This window comes from Diabrotica undecimpunctata, chromosome 1 (genome assembly GCF_040954645.1).
Source record: "Diabrotica undecimpunctata isolate CICGRU chromosome 1, icDiaUnde3, whole genome shotgun sequence".
Taxonomy (NCBI): domain Eukaryota; kingdom Metazoa; phylum Arthropoda; class Insecta; order Coleoptera; family Chrysomelidae; genus Diabrotica; species Diabrotica undecimpunctata.
In genome coordinates this window covers 1502953-1517500 of record NC_092803.1, presented here as the reverse complement: position 1 = coordinate 1517500, position 14548 = coordinate 1502953, and the positions used below count along the sequence as shown (strand labels likewise).

Sequence of the window (14548 nt, the reverse complement as noted above, 5' to 3'; positions counted from 1 at the left end):
AAAGGCTATTCAACTTCCGATCACCTGTTAACCACAAAAATATTAATAGAAAAATGCAACGAATACAAGTTTCCAGTTTTCCTAGCATTTGTAGACTACGAAAAAGCTTTAGATACCATAGAACACACGGCCGTAATAAACGCAGTGCAAAATTGTAGAATAGACAGCAGATATATTAACTTAATAAAAGAAACTATGAACCAAGCTACAGCTACATACTACCTAAATGAAAATGAACACACGAACCCTGTACCATTAAACAGGGGAGTCAAACAGGGAGATACTTTATCACCCAAACTGTTCACCTTAGTTTTGGAGGACGTTTTTAAAAACCTAAATTGGAAATATAAGGGAATAAACATCAATGGCCGCTACCTCAGTAATCTACGATTTGCAGATGACATAATCCTGATAGCTACTGACCTACAAGAAATGCAAACCATGCTTTTAGAACTACATACGGAATCTTCTAAAATAGGACTGAAAATGAATTTAAACAAAACAAAAGTCATGCACTCCGAAGACACCGTGACAATAATAAACGATAAAGTTATAGAAAAAGTTGAAGAATATATATATACTTAGGACAAAAAATAATACTAAATAGGAAAAATCAAACTGAAGAAATAAAAAGAAGAAGAAAGTTAGCTTGGGCAGCATTCGGTAAACTCTACATAAACAATATAAACTACATACTCAGAAATCAACAAATTCAATTACATCTTAGATCTAAAGTTTTTGATGCATGCATTATTCGGATATTAACTTATGCGGCACAAACATGGACAATCACAAAAAAGAATATGAATATACTTAGAGTCACTCAACACGCGATGGAAAGAGCAATGCTAAGTATATCACTTAAGGACAAGAAAACAAACACATGGATAAGACAGAAAACCAAAGTGACCGATGTGGTGCAAAAATCATTAAAGTTGAAATGGGAATACGCTGGACATGTAGCTAGGAGCGATCTAAACAAATGGCACATATCAATTTTAACCTGGAGACCATACCAACACAAAAGACCCAGAGGCAGACCTCCTATGAGATGGACAGATGATCTGAAAAGGACTGCCGGGAAAAATTGGCTACAAGTAGCGTACAATAAAAAACAATGGAAAGGAAGACTTGAAGAGGCTTATGTTCAGATGTGGACGTGAATGGCTAGACGAAGAAGAAGAAAAAGAAGACTACTTCTGACCTGTGGCGATTGGCTTACCAGCTAGCCATTTTAAACCAAGTACCTCATCCTGTCTCGAATAAATCAAAGGCTGCTGGCAAAAAGTGGGTTTTTCAAACGCCATCCAGAGCTTTCCCTCAGACGACTACAGAACTTGTCAATGGCTAGAGCTAAAGGATTCACAAAAGAAAATGTTGACAAGTATTTCTCTATCCTGGAGCCTGAACTCGAAAAAATAAACTTTGACCCCTCAAAAATAGATGACGAAACAGGGATATCTGTAGTCCAGCACAAAGCTACTAGAGTAGTAACCAGTAAGGGAAAAAAGCAAGTGCATAAACTTTCATCTGCTGAACGTGGATCCACATTCATAACCTGTATGTTAACAGCAGGCCAGTATATTCCACCCTTGTTAATATTTCCACTTAAAAGATGGCAGGAAGAATTGCTCTATTGAGCTCCTCCGGGGTCGATAGGCGGATGTTCAGATTCAGGTTGGGTAACTGGTCCATTGTTTCTTAAGTGGTTTAAACACTTCAGTTCCATTGTGAACCCATCAAAAGAGAATCCTTAATGGTCACTATTGCCACACTAGAAATACTGTACGTATAGTACATTTTGTAACGAAATATTTTGCCTACCACATGGGGTATTATTATAAGGGGTAGATAGAAATTACTGGGGGCGAAGATAGGGCAAGCAAAATAAACGCTACTTGTGCGAACGGCACTCAGGGTTTATTAGGAGAGCTGGTGTCGTGGATAAGTAAATGATAATTCTATTGGGGCAGCTACAGAAAAATGAAACAAAGAGTCATGAATCTCTTGGGACAAACAAAACAAAAAGAAACAGGAAACACCTCTAGTAATTTAAAAAGGGCGCCACTTCGAGGTGCCTAATTATAACCATTACAACAGCTAGTTGTAACTATCGAAATAATTATTAGAAATGCAAAACACATCTTTTTCAAACGAAACTCAAAAAAGGGTTAGTTAAAAAAATGAACAAAATGTTAAGAAAAAAATTTAACATTTATTGTGTCTTACCACAAACAGTTATAAAAATCAAACAGATATAAAAGACAATACAAAGTTGCTATATGAATAGTTACCAAGTACAAAAATATAAAGAAAAACTCACATGTGTCCTATCTGTTTACAATGGGGAATTACTACAAAAACTTTCAAAACTATTATTACATAGAGGTTAACCTTTTTTTGTTAAACAAAACAAATTAATATCAAAAATAATAAAACGAGCTGTCATAAGTTAACATTAAATTTAAAAAAAACTGAACAAATTAATTGACAGCTAAAGTCAAACTATAAAATTTACAACTTTAAATATTACAATTTTTTAAATTTTAATGAAAGTAATATATAAAAAAAATGTCTGTCTTTACTTTAAAAAGTTGACACAAAAAAAAGTTACCCGGATTTCACATGATCACACATTAAATTTCTGAAACCATAACTGGGGTTGAACTCTAAAATTCTGGTGAACTACATCTATTTGAGGTTGAACTCTCTGGACACGATCAAATACAAAAGGACTGCATCTCTCACTGCAAATTGGACAGACCATTTGAGGCCGAAGCCGGCATTGAACACAAAACTTATGACTCTGCCTCTTAAAAAACAGGAACAGGTAGAATTAGACGGCATACGCATTAATTTGCTACGATTCTTCTTCTTCAAGTGCCATCTCCGCGGCGGAGGTCGGCAATCATCATAGCTATTCGAACTTTTGAGACGGCTGCTCTGAAAAGTTCATTTGATGTACATCCGTACCACTCTCTCAGGTTGCGCAGCCATGACATTCTACGCCTCCCTATGCTTCTCTTTCCTTGGATCTTTCCCTGCATGATCAGTTGGAGCAAGGTGTATTTCTCTCCACGTGTAATATGTCCGAGATATTCCAATTGTTTTGTTTTTATTGAATTTAAAATTTCCATTTCTTTGTTCATCCTTCGCAGAACCTCTTTGTTTGTGACGTGTTCTGTCCATGATATTTTCAGAATTCTTCTGTACACCCACAGCTCAAATGATTCCAGTTTTTTCATTGATGTGGCATTCAAGGTCCAAGATTCCATTCCATAAAATAAGGTCGAAAAAACATAGCACCTCGCCAACCTAACTCTTAGTTCCAGTTTTAAATCCCTGGTACATAGAACTCTTCTCATTTTGTTGAAATTTGCTCTAGCCTTTTCTATTCTTGCTACGATTAACTGCTACTAAAATTGTTTTCCATAACGTAAGACAAAGATTTCCCTGAAAAGGAACAAAAAAAGAAAACTACAAATTCGACGTGAATTTGAACATAACGCTGAAGTCTATCACTCTAGACCGCTTCTCCAGCGAGAGTGATGAAGATGAAATTATCTTTAAAATTCATTCGCACAATCTTAGTATAAACAAAACGTATAAACTGGAATTAAGACGCAAATTATTAATTTGAAAACGCAGTATCGGGCGGTTTGAACAAAGAAATATCGAGGAACATACGCGGTTGCGAAATAAATAAACAACTCTAAGATGGTTTATACATTAACTCGAGCCGACCTAAGAAGGAATTGAAATATATTTCGGTTATTTTAACTTAAAGATACGAACTAAGAAACATGGAAAAAATTCTTCGTTATTATGATGCATATATGAGTGGATTTCAATTTAATACATATACGAGGGCATTTCAAGAAATTTACAAATGCTACAATTTCAGTTTATAATATTCTTGTGTATTTTATGTATATATATATATATATATATATATATATATATATATATATATATATATATATATAAACTAAGGTACACTCGAAGAGTGGTGGGTTTTTCGGTCAAAGTGGAGAAATAAAAGACAAAGAAGGTGGCTACTTCATCTATTTATTGAAGACGTTTCGCTTTCTGCTCAGAAAGCATCATCAGTTCATCTAAAAAGAACAATATGAAACCAAACATCCATAGAGAAGTTACAACAAAAGTGTGTTACCTTACAAAGACATGTAGCAGTCAATGATGTTAAAAATATGAAAAAACTTACGAAACTGGACATTCAGAGTTAACGTTGTATAAAATAATTAATTGAAACTAGGTATAGTTTGCAATTTAACAAAATTAGCACAGCAAAAGAACATGTGATAAAAATACATGTATTAAAAGTTATTATAAAAACTTAAGTAAAAAACATTAAGGTTTATTTTTAAAGTGTAAAGAACTAAAAAGATCATACGAATGCACTTCCAACAAATTTATTTCGTATGATTTACGAAGTGCATTCGTATGATCTTTTTAGTTCTTTACACTTTAAAAATAAACCTTAATGTTTTTTACTTAAGTTTTTATAATAACTTTTTAATACATGTATTTTTATCACATGTTCTTTTGCTGTGCTAATTTTGTTAAATTGCAAACTATACCTAGTTTCAATTAATTATTTTATACAACGTTAACTCTGAATGTCCAGTTTCTTGATGCCGTAAGAATACTTTCACATATACTTTATAAAATGCCCACGGTAGATACAAGGACCTCTTTTAATCTACTTGTTACCTCCTTCAAACTATTCACTTCTTTTCGTTACGCCGGTATTCAAACTCACGAACCACACCTTATCTTGAGACACACGACTGTTTCCTTTCGATGACCAAAATATGACTGACTTCTCCTGTCTCATCATCGACTCCCAAATCCCCATTTAAAAACGACCGTCCAATCAAAAAGCTTAAATTGTGTTTACTATGATATTGGAAAAGCCTAATTTCGGTTTCAGAGAAAACTAAATAGCTTACTTTAAAATTGGTTTTTTTCAATACATCATTTATACATATTTCAAAAGATTAGAATATGGTCATTTAATACTCGACTATACAAACAATGAAGAGATTAACCTTCAGGTAAAATGTCTTCGAATTCTAAACAAAGGATTTTTGATAATTTTGTTTGAAACGGAAAAGGTCGTTTGCCAAACAAATTTCTACTCTTATCTACACTAAATCTTATCTTAAATTAATATATACATTTTGTTTATATTGATATCTTGAAATTTTATTTCGATGGATATTTTTATTTATTTTTCTTTGTTTGGGAAAGAAGAAACAACAGTATATAAGTATTTACGAGGTATTAGATATTTTATGTTACGTGCATTTTTTATAGAATTAATTTGTTTTTTTTTTTGTTTATTCTCTTATTTAGCTCAGTTAAATTATTGAGTAAAGATTTTTGAAACGAAGCGCGTACGGTCTTGATTTCTCAGCCTATCGCCAAACTACCACATACCTTCCACTGCGCCGTAAGACCAACACTGCATTCTAACTGCGGCTTCTACTATACATCACATTCTTTCATCAAGAACAAATACAATTTTTAACTTATTCAACAAGTGATTTGCATAACCACTTAAGAGGATAATTTAAAACAAAATTCACGTTGGCATGGTTTTCATCCAGTATGAGTTTTTAAATGTCTTTTCAAATTACCTTTCTGATAAAACTGCTTTAAACAAATATCACACTTGAAAGGTTTTTGCCCAGTATGAATTTTCGTATGTGTGTCCAAATAATTTTTATATATAAACTACTTAAAACAAATTTCGCACTTGTAAGGTTTTTCTCCAGTGTGCGATCTCAAATGTGTTTTAAAATAACCTTTTTGGCTAAACTGTTTAAAACAAATTTTACACTTGTAAGGTTTTTCTCCAGTGTGCAGTCTCAAATGTGTTTTCAAACTTCCCGCTTCACTAAATTGTTTAAAACAAATTTGACACTTGTAAGGTTTTTTTAAAATATGCACTCGCAAATGATTTTGCAATGATCGTTTGTGACAAAACTGCTTGAAACAAATATGACACTTGTGGGGTCTTTCTTCAGTATGCGTAAGCAAATGATTTTTCAACGTCTCAGTTCTAGAAAATTGTTTAAAACAAATTTCACACTTGTAAGGTTTTTCTCCAGTGTGCAATGCCATATGTTGTTTCATATGTCCTAGTTGGGAAAAATGTTTAAAACAAATTTTGCATTCGTAAGGTTTTTCTCCTGTGTGAAGCATCATGTGTTTGTTTAACGAACTTCTCCGGGTAACTTGTTTAAAACAAATTTCGCACTTGTAAGGCTTTTCTCCTGTGTGCACTCTCAAATGCTTTTTCAAACTTTCAAATTAAGATTGTATTAGGTGACATGAATGCAAGAATAGGACGAAAGCGAGTTTTCATGCTTACGATAGAAAAGCATAGCCTACACAACATCAGTAGCGATAATGGATTACAACTGATAAACTTAGCAGCAACACTCAATATGACAGTCGCTAGCACCTATTTTGAACACAAGAACATACACATGGTAATCTGGACCTCTCCTGATGGAATAACAAAGAGTCAGATTGATCACATCTTAATAGATTCAAGGCATGGAACAGACGTAATCAACTGTAGAAGTTATAGAGGCGCAAACATAAACTCAGATCATTACCTACTGATCTCAATATTGAGAACTAGAATTTTAAACACCAGTAAAGAAAATAAAACGTATACAAAAAATGTAATGTGTAAAAGCTGCGAGATACGACAATTGCAGAAGGGTACTCGGAAAACATCACCAACAGGCTAAGGAATCAAAATGTAAACGAAGAAGGCCAGACAGATATAGACTCCTACTGGACCAGAATAAAGGAAGACATTGAAGCAGCAGCGAAAGATGAAATGGGAACACAAATTTGTGCCCGTAAAAATCATTCGTTTGACGATGAATGCAAGAATGCAACAAAAGAAAAAAATGAAGCCTACAGAAAGATGCTTACCCGACGAACTAGAACAACTGTAGAGAATTACCAGGCAAAGAGAAGAGGATACACAAAAGAAAAAAACGAAACCACCTAAATACGGAACTTAAATATATAGAAAACCTTACCAGAGAGAAAGAATTTAGAGCATTCTATAAGGAAAGTAACATCAACAGAAAAGAATTCGAGGCAACCACAAGACAGTGCAGAGGTCAGAATGGCGACCTATTAACAACAAGGAAAGATGTATTGAATAGATGGGTGGAATCCTTTAACCAGACACTTAATGTGGAGGAGAAAACCTGGAAGACGAAAGAGATGAGGTAAGAGGAGCAGACGAGAGGGAAGAGGAACCAGCAACGATTCTTGAAGTTAAAGGTGCAATTAAAAAACTAGCCAGAAACAAATCACCTGAAATAGATAATCTCCCAGCTAAACTATATAAAAAAGGTGGGTATAATACCATTATGGCATAACAGCAGCTTATAAAAGAAATATGACACAGAAATAATTTATAGAAGGCGGCTCTGGCTTTTTCTGGCTTTTTCAATGCGTATTCTTAAGTCTTTATTTCTACCCCAGTTATCGTTAACGTTTGCGCCTAAATAGGTAATATTGTGAACTCTTTCTAACTCTATTCCATACGCTCTAATGTTCGTTGGTTGTAACTCCGTTTTGCTGACAACCATAAATTTTGTCTTAGAAGTATTAAGTTTTAGTCCATATTCATCACATGCTTCGGTTACCCTGTTTATAAGTCGTTGCAGGTCTTCTTCATTTGAGGCAATAAGTACCGTGTCGTCTGCATATCTCAGATTTTTGACATTATTTCCGTTGATTTTAATGCCTGCATTCAGCCTTCAACTAAGGCTTCTTTGAAAATAAATTCGGAGTAGATTTTAAATAGTAGAGGCGATAGAATACATCCTTGCACTCCATGTCGTATTTCCACTGCTTCCGTCCAATTCGTATGTTTGCACATTGATGCCAATACAAATTTTTGATAATACAGAAGTCTTGGTCATCAATTTCCACCTGTGGTGGTAAACGAAACGCTCGTTGTACACGCACAAAATTTCACAATTTTTCTAATAAGCTTTCACAGTATATGAGCGTTGTTTACCAGACCAATTCTCCATGATAATTTAACTTCCCACTCTTTAGATTCACAACGTTTACGTCAAAAGCCCGCGGCTTCTCTATTATTCTCCAGCAACGTTGCCAAATCGTGTCGTTTACTGAATCAACTGTTAGAATAAAACAGAGTAACACTCATCCTACCAGTGCTGACACATGGGTCAGAAACATAGACCATCTCCAAAACAGACACAAATCGTTTGCTCGTCTTCGAAAGGAAGATATAACGCAAAATAATGGGCGCAATCTGTGAGAATAGTATTTGGAGAAGGAGATATAATTTCGAATTGTACGAGAAGTATAAAGAAATAGTTAATGGTAGAGATGTAATATCTTTCATAACAATAGGTAGGCTTAGATGGGATGGACAATATGGACATATGTCAAGACCAAATGAAAATTACCCACACAGACGAATCCTATTAGCGGCACCTAGTAGAAAATAAAATAGACTAAAGTAGAATAAAATAAAGTAAAATAAAATATAATAAAATCAAATCTTATACGAATACTGCAGTAGGCTAATTGTTCAATCACAAATGAATCCCTTAATTTGTAATCTCACATTATTCTTAACTTCTTAGCCGGTTATAGTTTCACCGTGTATAATTGAAACATTGTGAAACATATCGTGTAATATTTTAATAATTAGAGACCATTCAACCTGCAAACCGGCACTTAATAAATTGCCAAATAATAAATTTTAAAATTGAACTTCCTAAGTGTTGCAATAACGGCCTAGATTGAATTGTATTGTAATCTCATAGTTCAAAGTTTGTTAGTATGATAGAAGCATTAACCTTTGTGCTGAGGTATACATTGTTTGTGAAATTAAAAATTGGGGATTTGAGCGCAGTCTATTTACCTAACCAACAACTAGAGTGGCAAATTATCAGTAGCTGTCAATAAAACTATAATTTTTACTCCACACTTCGACCACTTATTTACCATCGTCGATCGAGAAGAATCGGACAAAGGGGCATTAGAAAACAATTCGATCATGATATTTACATCGAATTGTCCACTAATTAAATTGTTTGGTCTGTCTTTTATTTTATTTTAGTTTATTATCAAAACATAGTTTTTTATGTAGCTTGATATATCTTTAAAAGAAAATTTATGACGCAACATTAATATTTGACAGTAAATGTTATTTATATCCTTGGTGACTTTATGAAAGGGGATAACAGTTACAAAGAGAACATCAGTTCAACACTGAAGAATTTGGTCAAAACAGTTCATACAAATAATGGAAACAATTGAATCAACAAAGGTATTGGGTACGGCACTGACAGAAGCTGTGAACACTTAATCTGGTGAAATTTTCGTCCTTGATACTCTGGGAGAGACAGAAAAACATTACTAATTTTATTGTTATTGGCAATGATTAGATCGCAGTAACCCTAGCATTGACTTCATCTAGAATATCGGCAACTTCATTAGACTGCATATTTTGCCACGAAATTACCAATACACATACAAATCAATGAAACAACAGATTGCAACATCGCCAAAAATAGCGCAATGGTGAAGATCTTACAGGTACGCACATTAATCGTTTGGGACGAATGCACATTGGTTCACAAGAAGTCATTATAGGCACTGAGCACAACTTTGAAAGATATTCGTGGCAATCAAAAACATTTTTGGTGAAGCCACGATTCTATTGTAAGATGGTTCGTTATTTAATAATTATTCCCAATTAACTGCTGTGAAAGAACTAAACGCATGCCTAACATCATCCAATTTGTGGCGGCATGTAAAGACGCTCCAATTGACAACTAACATGCAACTATTTTGCAACAAGGTCAAAGTGCAATTGTCTTATCGAAGCAGTCGTTAGATATTGGAAAAGTTAAAGTCGCTAATGACACCTCGACTGGATTCATTTCATTACCCAGTAAGAACTATTAAGACATACTTGCGTCACGATTCATGTAAAGTTAGCCAAACTTAAATAGGTCAATAAAAACTTTTTGTTATATTTTAGTAATGCACAGGAATTATAAGTATGTAAGTTTTGTGTAATATAATGAAATACGTTTATTGTTTAAATTGATTTATTGTTTTTTCAATACAATTGTCTGAGTTAAAACTATTTTTCGCGCACATTTCCATCGAAGAATTCTGAAAATTAGAAAATTGAGCGTAAAGCTGTACCACACTCTTTGCTCAAGAAGAAACATAAAACTTAAGAAAAAAAAATCAATTCCAGATACTTGTCCAAGAAATGATTTGCATGACTATACTTTCCAGGTTTTTATCGAGTATGAATTTTCAAATGTGTTTTCAAATTACGATTCCGATAAAATTGTTTAAAACAAATTTCACACTTGTAAAGTTTTTGTCCAGTGTGAACTCTCGTATGCTCATCCAATGAACTTTTATAAGTAAATTGCTTAAAACAAATTTCACACTTGTAAGGTTTTTCCCCAGTGTGCAATCTCAAATGCCTTCTTAAATTACTCGCATGACTAAACTGCTTAACACAATTTTCGCACTTGTAAGGTTTTTCTCCAGTGTGAATTCTCGTATGTTCAGTCAAAGTACTTTTAGAAGTAAACTGCTTAAAACAAATTTCACACTCGTAAGGTTTTTCTCCAGTGTGAGTTCTCAAATGTCTCTCCAAACTACCTGTCTGAGAAAACTGTTTTAAACAAATATGACACGTAATTTGTTTTTCTCCAGTGTGAGTTCTCAAATGCCTTTCCAAATTACCCTTCCAAGAAAACTGCTTAAAACAAATTTCGCACTTATAAGGAATCTCTCCAGTGTGAATTCGTAAATGAAGTTTTAAATAACTTTGCTGAGAAAATTGTTTTAAACAAATATCACACTTGACTGGTTTTTCCCCAGTGTGAATTCTCAAATGCCTCTCCAAGTTAGCCTTCCCACAAAACTGCTTAAAACAAATGTTACACTTGGTCTGAGCTGTTTTTTCAGTGTGTGTCATCAAATGTCTTTTCAATAGAACTTTTTGAGAAAACTGCTTAAAACAAATTCCACACTTATAAGGTTTTTGTCCAGCGTGAACTCTCTTACGTTCATCCAAAGTTTTAGATTTTATTGTTTTTTCTTGCACATGTTGGTCCATACGTTGTTCTCTATTATATGAACGAAGATATATTCTTTTTGTTGTATCCGACTTGTTCTCCTCTTCGAGAAAGTCTAAAATGAAAACTAGAATAGATATTTTTGTTTTATTTAAGGAAAATGTTTCATTTAATGAAACAACGGAAAATTAAAAAAAAAATTGTATCTAATAACTGAAGTACTACACATCAAATATAGCTTGAGACTTGGTCTGTCTGATATTATACTCCACCTTCGATGCACAGTAGACAGAAACAAAATTCAACATTATTAAGTATTTCTTGATTGCTGAAAGCGAAATGTGTTTGTACAATATGCAACAAAAATTATTTTTTATTTTAATACCAAACACAGATATCCTCCTGGAGACAACAAAGATCGCATAGTCAGAAATCAAATAGAATATATATTAGTCATAATTAGACTTCGGCAAATATGCATATTGCATATTTTGCATATTGTGCATATTTTATGCAAATATTTCATATTTTGGCATATTTGTATAAAAGTTTGCATAAAGTGCATAAAAGTTCAGATTTTTATACTGTATTTGAAAATTTTTAAACATACCAATTTATTTCAATTCTTGTATAAAATTTTGTAGTCATTTTAATCAAGAAATGATCTAAGTACGTAATCTCTACAGGTACAAAACATTTACAATTTCAAAGAAGATCAATTTAAGTAGCCCTCAACATTCTTAGAAAGTCTCGGTCACTGAGGCATTCAGTTATTGGATAATCGCTAAGGGTTCGCTCATTTGCATTTTATGATCTAATCCCCAAATCTATCTACAATTTATTGTATCTTAACAGCAGGTAAACGGCTAATAGTTTTGTTCCTAATTTAGGGATTTTCCAAAATCTCCCAGTTTATTGAATTAGGTACCTAAACATTTCTAATTTGATGTTCAGATTTGTAAATCATTTTTGTTTTGATATTCAAAGCGTAAACACTCGTTGTGCGTAACAAAAAAGAAGATTGTGATTTTATAATGCCTAAAACAACCAGTGCTTCAACTTAGATTAAACCTTATAAAGACCTGTCTATGGATATGGGAAAAATCTACTGTTCAGTCTGTGGCAAAATTGTAAGTATCTAATATTTTCTATTAAATATCTAATATTTCATACATACAGGGTGTTTCCAAATGACACTTACAACGTTTGACTGTAGATACTTCTCGAAAAATTGAACAAAACGATATAGTTAATGAGGGGTCAAACTTATTTACTTTTCGAGATACAGGGTGTTAAAATTAAAAAAAATTAAATTCTTTTAGTTAATAACAACAATAACTTTAAAACCAATAAACGTATTTACTTGAAATTTAGTACTCGTAGGTTGTTTTTAAATGAAAAATAGCTTCCTTTAGTGAGAAAAAATTGTCCATGGTACAATACAATGGTGTGTATTTAGAAAAATTTTTCACCTTTACTTTTTTTTATGAAGTCAGCTATTCTAAAACACAATTATTTTTATTGTAATTGAATTAACAAAAAAAAAACTTTTGTTGAATTTTAAAATAAGTTATATGATGTACTAATGGTTAGTAACAAAAACTAATTTGTGGATTAATACTGCATTTAAAACACTTAGCGAGTGTTTTTTTTTTTCAAACCAGTTATTTGATTAACCAAAAACACCTTGTATATTTTTATATTTTAAAGGTTGGGTTAAAATAAAGGTTTTTATTTTTATTTATAGATAGCATGTGAGAAGAAATTTCAGATGGACCAACATGTGAGAACTGCTTCACACATTGCAAAAAAAGGAAAAATAGGAGGAAAACATCAAACTTCAATGGCTAAATGTTTCCAATCTACTTCAAAAAAATTAGATGAGCAAGAAACTTTTAATGAAGACTTGTGTCGCGCATTAGTGTCTGCAAACATACCGCTTTCAAAATTAGCAAATGTAAATTTTAGTTCGTTTCTAAAAAAATATTGCAAACTTAATGTTCCAAGTGATCGGTCTCTAAGAAGAAATAATGTGAACGGGCTATACTCGTCGGTGTTAATTAATATTAAGGAAGAAATTGCAGATAATTATTTTTACATATCTGTAGACGAAACCACTGATTCCTCAGGAAAGTATATTGCTCATTTATTGATTGGTGTTCTTAAAGAAGATACCTTACCAAAATCTCATCTTATTTCATGCCAGCAACTTGAGAAAACAAATGCTTTAACAATTTCGCGTTTTATACAAGAAACATTAGCAACTTTTTTTCTTCCGACAACTATTCCTTCTAATAAATTACTGCTTATTTTATCGGATGCTGCTCCTTATATGGTGAAAGCAGGATAAAATTTAAAAATATTTTTCCCAGATTTAATACATGTTACTTGTGTAGCGTATGGATTAAACAGAGTTGCAGAGGAAATACGAAAAAAGTTTCCTCTTGTAAATACCATGATATCCAGTGTCAAAAAAGTATTTCTTAAATCTCCTATAAGAATTCAACTTTATAAAGAAATGCTACCTAACATTCCTCTTCCACCACAACCTATTTTAACGCGATGGGGAACATGGTTAGAAGCAGCTAATTTTTATGCAGATCATTTTGTTAAAATAAAGAACATAATTGATACGTTAACACATGAAAGTTCCCAATCTCTTTTGGATTCTAAACAAACTTTTCAGAGTAACTTGCTTCAACAAGAACTTTCATTTATAAAATCAAATTTTAGTTTTGTTCAAAAAACAATTACTCAGTTAGAATCACCAAAACTGTCATTGTTCGAAAGTACAGCATTAATAAAAGAATTTGCGTCATGTTGTCGGAACGTTAGAGGTAATATTGGAAAAGATATTTTAAAAAATTTTTAAGCTACTATGGAAAAAAATAAAGGTTACAATATTCTTTCTGAAGTAGTCAGTGTTCTAGCTGGAAATATTTCGGAAACAATTAATTTAGAACCAAATGTTTTGGTTAGTTTGAAAAATGCTCCCGTTACATCAGTTGATGTTGAACGAAGTTTTTCCATATATAAATATATGTACTCAGACAGAAGGCACAAGTTTTTGTTAGAAAATTTTGAACACCACTTGGTCATTTATTGTTACCATAATTCTAAATAAGTTTATTCATACTTAAAAATGATGTAGTTACTTAAAATAAATGTAAATCTTAATGAATAGTAGGAAATATTTAGTTATGTACACTTTTTTTTTAAATAAAATTGTTACTATTTTACGATTTTTTTATTTATTTGTATGCATATTTTGTAAAATATTTGCATATTTTCGGGTAAACACGTGCATATTTATGCGCATATTTTCTACATTTTTATTTGCATATTTGCCTAAGTCTAGTCATAATGGATACAAAAACTCAATTAAAGCAGTAAAAGCA

The 14548-nt window shown here is 32.5% G+C and overlaps 1 protein-coding gene across 5 annotated transcripts in view; it reads right to left on the bottom strand.

The window, feature by feature from the left end:
• The window catches only part of LOC140443240 (uncharacterized), a 102001-nt gene that overhangs the window by 13072 nt on the left and 74381 nt on the right, over positions 1-14548 (bottom strand). The window contains exon 4 of one of the 5 annotated variants that reach the window (XM_072534410.1): positions 10161-11265. The exons of the other annotated variants lie outside the window; for them this stretch is intronic. Coding sequence (XP_072390511.1) covers positions 10358-11265 — 908 coding nt within the window. The 3' untranslated portion in view covers positions 10161-10357. Of the gene's footprint in view, positions 1-10160; positions 11266-14548 lie in introns of those variants that run through there. 5 annotated transcript variants of the gene reach the window in all.